Source organism: Pinus tabuliformis, chromosome Q, assembly GCF_031772625.1.
Source record: "Pinus tabuliformis cultivar Carrire ecotype Pingquan chromosome Q, CPIR1, whole genome shotgun sequence".
In the NCBI taxonomy this organism is placed as follows: domain Eukaryota; kingdom Viridiplantae; phylum Streptophyta; class Pinopsida; order Pinales; family Pinaceae; genus Pinus; species Pinus tabuliformis.
Window position 1 is genome coordinate 1,282,746,288 of NC_142296.1, and position 6,636 is coordinate 1,282,752,923.

General features: G+C 34.5%; 1 protein-coding gene across 1 annotated transcript; it reads right to left on the reverse strand.

Moving 5' to 3' along the window:
• Positions 1 to 274: 274 nt before the first annotated feature.
• On the reverse strand, positions 275 to 4,906 carry LOC149224528 (glycosyl hydrolase 5 family protein-like). Its single transcript, XM_089386137.1, has 2 exons — positions 3,539 to 4,906; positions 275 to 1,085 (listed from the first exon to the last, which is right to left on the reverse strand). The coding sequence occupies exons 1-2, from the start codon at positions 4,716 to 4,718 to the stop codon at positions 640 to 642; spliced, it is 1,626 nt and encodes a 541-aa protein (XP_089242263.1). The 5' UTR covers positions 4,719 to 4,906; the 3' UTR covers positions 275 to 639.
• Between the last annotated feature and the right edge of the window lie 1,730 nt (positions 4,907 to 6,636).

Here is a 6,636-nt window from a genome sequence, read left to right on the forward strand (position 1 = left end):
GTAAAGTTAATCAGGCTAACGCTAATAATTTTTTTTAATAATGATAAAATTTTAATGACAATTTAAATATTTTTTTATGAAATAATATAAATTTTATTTTATTTATTTATTTTGTATATTTTAAAATATATATAATTAATTAAATTTATTGAAAACTTAATGGGAATGAAGTAAAATTAACCCATATAAAGTATACTGATTTATTTTTATTTTTTAATTATGATGAATAAATAATTTCTTGGACTAAACTAGGGGAAGTCCGGGACCAGTTAAATATCTAAAATCCATAATCCAAATAAAAATGTCTTTGAAAATTCATATAGTATACAACATATTCCAATAGAGATAGTGATGTCCTTCAGAGTTCCTACACTGTATGAGTCAGAAGGTCCAACAGCATTTCATGAAGTCCATTCTTTTGAAGATTGATACCTCCCTCTGATTGTTTTTGGGCATTTACATTTGAGGATGGATAATGGTCACTTAAAAGAACAATTTTGGGGAGGCCAAGATGTCATCCTTTCAGGGAATCGATGAAAAGAAAACAGTTTGGTTTGTGTTGTGTTATTTTACAGTTATTTCCTTCAACATTGAGGGTTGTGTTATTTTATAGTATCGGCACTACTGTCGTTGATATTATTATATATCTGAAACAAGTGACGATGATCTGGTTGTGGTGATGATCTTGAACCACTGACTTGCTGGATCACAACTAGAATCTCCGCTCAAACAATTGCATTCGTTAGTTACAACAGATGGCATAGATGAACCATCAAGACATACTGTAGTTCCGTCTTCTACCTTTGCAGATAAATGCAATTGAGAATCTGACATCATGCTCCATTGGGTATGCTCACCCATACAGAACATACCCAGCCTCGCTGCCTTTCCTAGTCCAACAGCTTCCACGCAGAAAATAGTTCCTTTGAGAAAGATGTTGCCTTGGGGACTATAATTCCATGACTCAGCTTCTGTACAGGGGCCAAGTGTAATGTCTAACCCAAATAATGAACTCCTCTGGAGGCACAGTCCTGTAGAGGGATGGTATATCAATTGATAAGGTGAACACTGAGACAAACCTGGACCTGCAACCACAAAACATGTTGATGAATTAATCATAGACGAAGCAGCTTGATCCCTGCAAAGGGAGGAGAAAATGGTAATGATAATCTATAGATATTATGACATAAACTCATGGGACTTCTAGTGAAGGCCAGGTTAGAAATGGTAAACATTATGTGTTATTTAGATATGAATACCTGCTCCAAATTGAGTGAGTTTCCTACGGTTTCACAAATAATGTATGATCAACCACCATTATTTCTTGATTCTTGTTTATATCGTATTTCATCAGACTATGCATCCTCTTTCTTACATGAAATTTTTTTTCAATGGATTTAACTAAGGCTTTTAGGTATGGGTCTTTTACAGATCCTGGTTAATTAGAAGATTCAGACCTTGAAATTCATAAGAAAATTTTAACTGCCTACAAAATAAAGTCAATAAAATAAATAGTGTTATTATAGTAAAAACTTACAACTTCTCCAAATCAAACAAACATCAGAGATGGGAACACCTTAATTAATTTAACAGACAAAATACCAAAACAGAGATGCCCCTGAAGAATGGACAAAGGGCTACTCTCTGGGCAGTCCTTGTTGGAATTCAGTAAAACAAAAATTCATGATTTGGTTTTGCATTATTCAAGTTTTTTTTTCAAAATTTGCATTAAAAAGAAAACAAAATCATAATTTTAATGTAATTATGATTTTTACTCAAATAAAAGTTGTAAACAAAGTTTATAAACATAATATAACCATGATTTCAGTTGAAATAAAATATATCCCATTTTATAACTACCATAACCTATACAATATGTCACTGCAATAATAATTTTATAGAGAATAACTATAATAAAAAATCCATAAGGCAATAACAATTACACACTTCAGAAGTGATAAAACAATAACACCCTACATAATCTATATTCTATATTGTTAGTAAACAATATAAGAGGATGGTATCATATCACCGTTTATCAACCTTGGATGTCGTAAGTCAAAACCAGCTTCCAATTATATAAGCTATATTGAATTAGATAATGGCTTTGCAAAATGCACTTTTTCCCTCAGATTGTGATTGAATTTGACCACAGAATATAATTTCAACCCAAAATTGTTTTTCCCAAGAATTTGAAACACTATTTTAGGGAGTAGCTTAAAATACACTCAACCATTTGTCTATGAAGAAAAGAACTGAAAAAGTCTGCAACAGAATGATTTAAAATACAGTCGACAAACCACGTGGGAGAAAACAGAAGGTAGCTTGAAAAATATACACTAAATCATAAAGATTTGCAAAATTGAATTTGACCACAGAATATAATTTCAACTCAAAATTGTTTTTCAGAGTTTGAAAGTGTTTCAAAATTTTAGGGAGTAGCTTAAAATACACTCAACCATTTGTCTTTGAAGAAAAGAACTGAAAAAGTCTGCAACAGAATGATTTAAAATACAGTCGATGAACCACGTGGGAGAAAACAGAAGGTAGCTTGAAAAATATACACTAAATCATAAAGATTTGCAAAATTGAATTTGACCACAGAATATAATTTCAACTCAAAATTGTTTTTCAGAGTTTGAAAGTGTTTCAAAATTTTAGGGAGTAGCTTAAAATACACTCATCAAAATTGTTTTTCCCAAGAGTTTGAAAGTGTTTCAAAATTTTAGGGAATAGCTTAAAATACACTCAACCATTTGTCTTTGAAGAAAAGAACTGAAAAAGTCTGCAACAGAATGATTTACAATACAGTCAATGAACCACGTGGGAGAAAACAGAAGGTAGCTTCAAAAATATACACTAAATCATAAAGATTTGAAAAAATTGAATTTGACCACAGAATATAATTTCAACTCAAAATTGTTTTTCCCAAGAGTTTGAAAGTGTTTCAAAATTTTAGGGAGTAGCTTAAAATACACTCAACCATTTGTCTTTGAAGAAAAGAACTGAAAAAGTCTGCAACAGAATGATTTAAAATACAGTCAATGAACCACGTGGGAGAAAACAGAAGGTAGCTTCAAAAATATAGACTAAATCATAAAGATTTAAAAATTAAAAAAGTCTAGGTTTGCATGGAGAAATCTGAAAGATTTAAAATACACTAATCAATCACATGGCATAAAAAGTCTCAGGCTCCTAGAAAGTGTTGATAAAGCAAATTAAATTTAGTAGTATATGTGTTTTGTAATGTGAATATGTATAGGAGTTTAGGTTTTTAGAATAGATTTGTAAGTAGTTTTACTAGTGTTCAAATAGCTGGAGGTTTTAGTATAAAAAGATATAAACAATATAAAAGCAAATCCCATTCCTAACTCCCAGTATTTATAATCTCTAATTAAATAGTATTGTATAAATGTATACTAAATAATATTGTATAAGTGTAGACTGTATAAGACGAAACCAAAAATAAACTATACACTTTCATTCATTTTTGAAGTCTTACATATCCTAAAGGGATGGTAATGACCATGGAACATACCTTGAAATGGCTGTTGTATAAAGCTCAATCTGGCCAGAAAGCTTGAGTTTCTAGGCTGACTCCAGTCCCCATTAAGGATTCCATATGTCTCATCAAGCGCCGGTATTCCTGATCTGATATAATAACTGCCCTGCAGGGCCCAATAAGCCCAGTCCAGATCATTCTCAGCAGCAAAGGCCAGAAAGCAATTTATATACCTATTATCATTGACATTGGTGCCCCTCTGATCTATTCCAAATTCACTAAAAAACAGAGGAGCAGTGTAGGTCTTGTTGGGGGTGATGAGAAAACCACCCCTACTCATTATGCTCGAGGTCACGGAGCCACAGATCTGGTTAGGGTTTCCATTGGCCCAGGCCCGGCCATCTGAGAACGCGTACCAGTGCATTTCAAATACTATTTTTTCCTTGAAGGTCATGTTCACTGGTTTCTGAGATAAGAACACGAGATTCGTATCGAAGCTTAAGCCTGAGAGTATAACGAGCACTTTAGGGTTTGTTCTATGTACTGCCTCGGCCCCTTTCTGCATGAATGTGTACCAATCGTTCTGGTTTTGCTTCGGACCTCTCAATTCGTTTCTCAGGCTCATCCCCACAACATGGTCAGTTCCATTAAACATTGTCGCTACTGAAATTAGGCCTTTGATCCAGGTATCTGGATTAAAATCCCTATCTCCAAAGAACCCATTGCCATCTGAATTGCTGCAGCACCAGCCTGGCCTGCTGATATGATTATCGAGGATAGCCATAACCCCACTGGCGCCTAAACTCGAAACAACTCTTTTATATACTTCAATGACAGGCAAATCAAGAAGATCCGGGTTATTTGTAGCAACCCCTACCTCGGCATCCGAGAGGTTCAGTTTTCTCAAGGATTTCTTCATTGTCATGGCTCCAAGGGAAGAATCTGTGAACATGAAAAGGGACCAAGTCAAGCGAACACAGTTGAAACCCATTGCTCGGATATTTGCGGTTATGTCGTCGACTGGCTTTTTGTCCAGGCCTTCTGCCACCATTATGTCGACATGTGAAGCCCAATTAACACAGGCAAGCTTTACTCTGCAGCCATTTTCATCCACTATCCATCTGGAACTTGCATATAATGGAGAACTACTTGTGGATTTGTGTAATGAGAATAACAGCAGAAGCAAAGCCAGGGCTTTCACGCTCTGAAGAGCCATGGCTATGGGGAATTTCTGCAGGGAAAAATGAGTTGGGGAGTGGCTGCAGGTGAGCAGGAGAATAACCAGGTATGTTGGTTATTGACATCAATAACCCTGTTTATTTATCTCTGAGCTCCCTTAGCTTCCAAGAGCAGTATCAATCTGGAGTCCATTATTCTCATTGGAGCATGGCAACATCATAATCATAAGAACTATAAGTCAAAGCAAGAGGGTTGTTAAGAATCGGGCTATACAGTATTAAGAGATTCTTTTTAATCTAGAATTTTAATTTTAATTTTGATTTTGATTTAATTGCTTTGATGGATAAAGAGGCAGTTAAATATATATATATTTTTATGGATACTACAGGTATTTAATTATAATCAAGTGTTCCTTTTTGGTTAAAGTTAGTTTTCTTTATTAATAATTGAAAGTGTTTATTTTTGTTAAGAATTAGCTTCCTTTTCTGCATGAAGGGAAAAAAATTAAAGGGAAGGGGTCAAAGGTCAAAGCTTTTTCATTAATTTTGGGTTAATTATTTTTAATTTTGGGTTAATTATTTTAAGAAATAGAATAATTTGAAATAAATGTAATGAGTTAGTTTATTTTTTTAATAGTTGGGAAATTTTATTATAATTTAGTTGTCAAACTAGCTGCAGTGAAGATTACAAATCTCTGCTTGATGCTTTTGAGTCTTGATCTGCGGAATCTTGTCTAAGGCATAATCCCATAATAAAAGAAGGGAGTATATCTTTCTTTTCAATTTACTTATTGGGTGGCCCCTCTCAAATAAGTAACTAAAAAAGAGTTCGGCAAGCTCACGATGGCGGCCTTAACAGTCGAGTGATGGCGGCTTTTTAGTCGAGCGTTCGTTACCTCTCTCATAGGTTGAGAGTTCGACAGGCTCACGATGGCGGTATTAGCAATCGAGCCCCTCTTCTTAACAGTCGAGCGTGCTTACGCACCCTGTCGGTGGGGGCATGATGGCGGCCTTTCTTTTAGCCAAACAAAAACAATTTTAAAATACTCTAAGCCCATCACTCTATTTTATTATCAATAACTATACCTAATATTAATTTAACAATAATTCTTTTTATTAAAAAGTAATTTATTTTAATATTTCAGAGTAGAGTACATGATAATAGCTATTTGAATTAGTATGATGGGCCTAGTTATCTGCTGTCTACTTGAAAATATTTGTATTGAGCTTGCCACTGAGCTACATCTGGCTCTATCTAAGATTATGATGAAATTTTTGATAATGTAAATATTGGTATTAAGTTTACCACTGAGCTCCATCCAGATCCATTTAGGATTTTGATTAAATTTTTGATAATATAAATAGATTTAGAAGTGAAAAAGTACACCTTTTAATAAATTAAAAATTTAACTATACTTCCGATTTTTACTATCAAATTTAAAATTGGAAAAATTCCATTTGCTGCCAAATTAGTATCCCATAATCGTTAAGGGATCCTTGTGAAAGAAAACATGACAGAATATTAAAACTATCTATCCCATCACTTGCACCTAGAACCACCCAAAAAATCTTACTTCCTCCTCTCGCTACATTGCTGGCTGAAACAGCGTATGGGACTGCTCAAATTGAAATGCATCAAACTCTACCAAGTGCGAAATTCATGGAATTGTCTCCGGTTTCGATTAAAATATGTGGTCTGTTGCATCAGGGTTTACTTGGTCTCTGCTCCACGGAAAGAACAACTGTCTTGATGTTTCAAAGCTGGCGTAAATTGGTATCATGAAAGATGCGTGGAAGGCTGCCAACCACTTTTCAGGTCTGAGGTACGCAATTTCTGACCTGCTGCATAACCTCACGACACGGTTGAAAAAGTTTACTGGGGGTCCAAATTGAAGGTGACACCAGATCACCAGTCGTCGTCGGCTTTCAAGGTGAAATATCAACGAAATCTATACG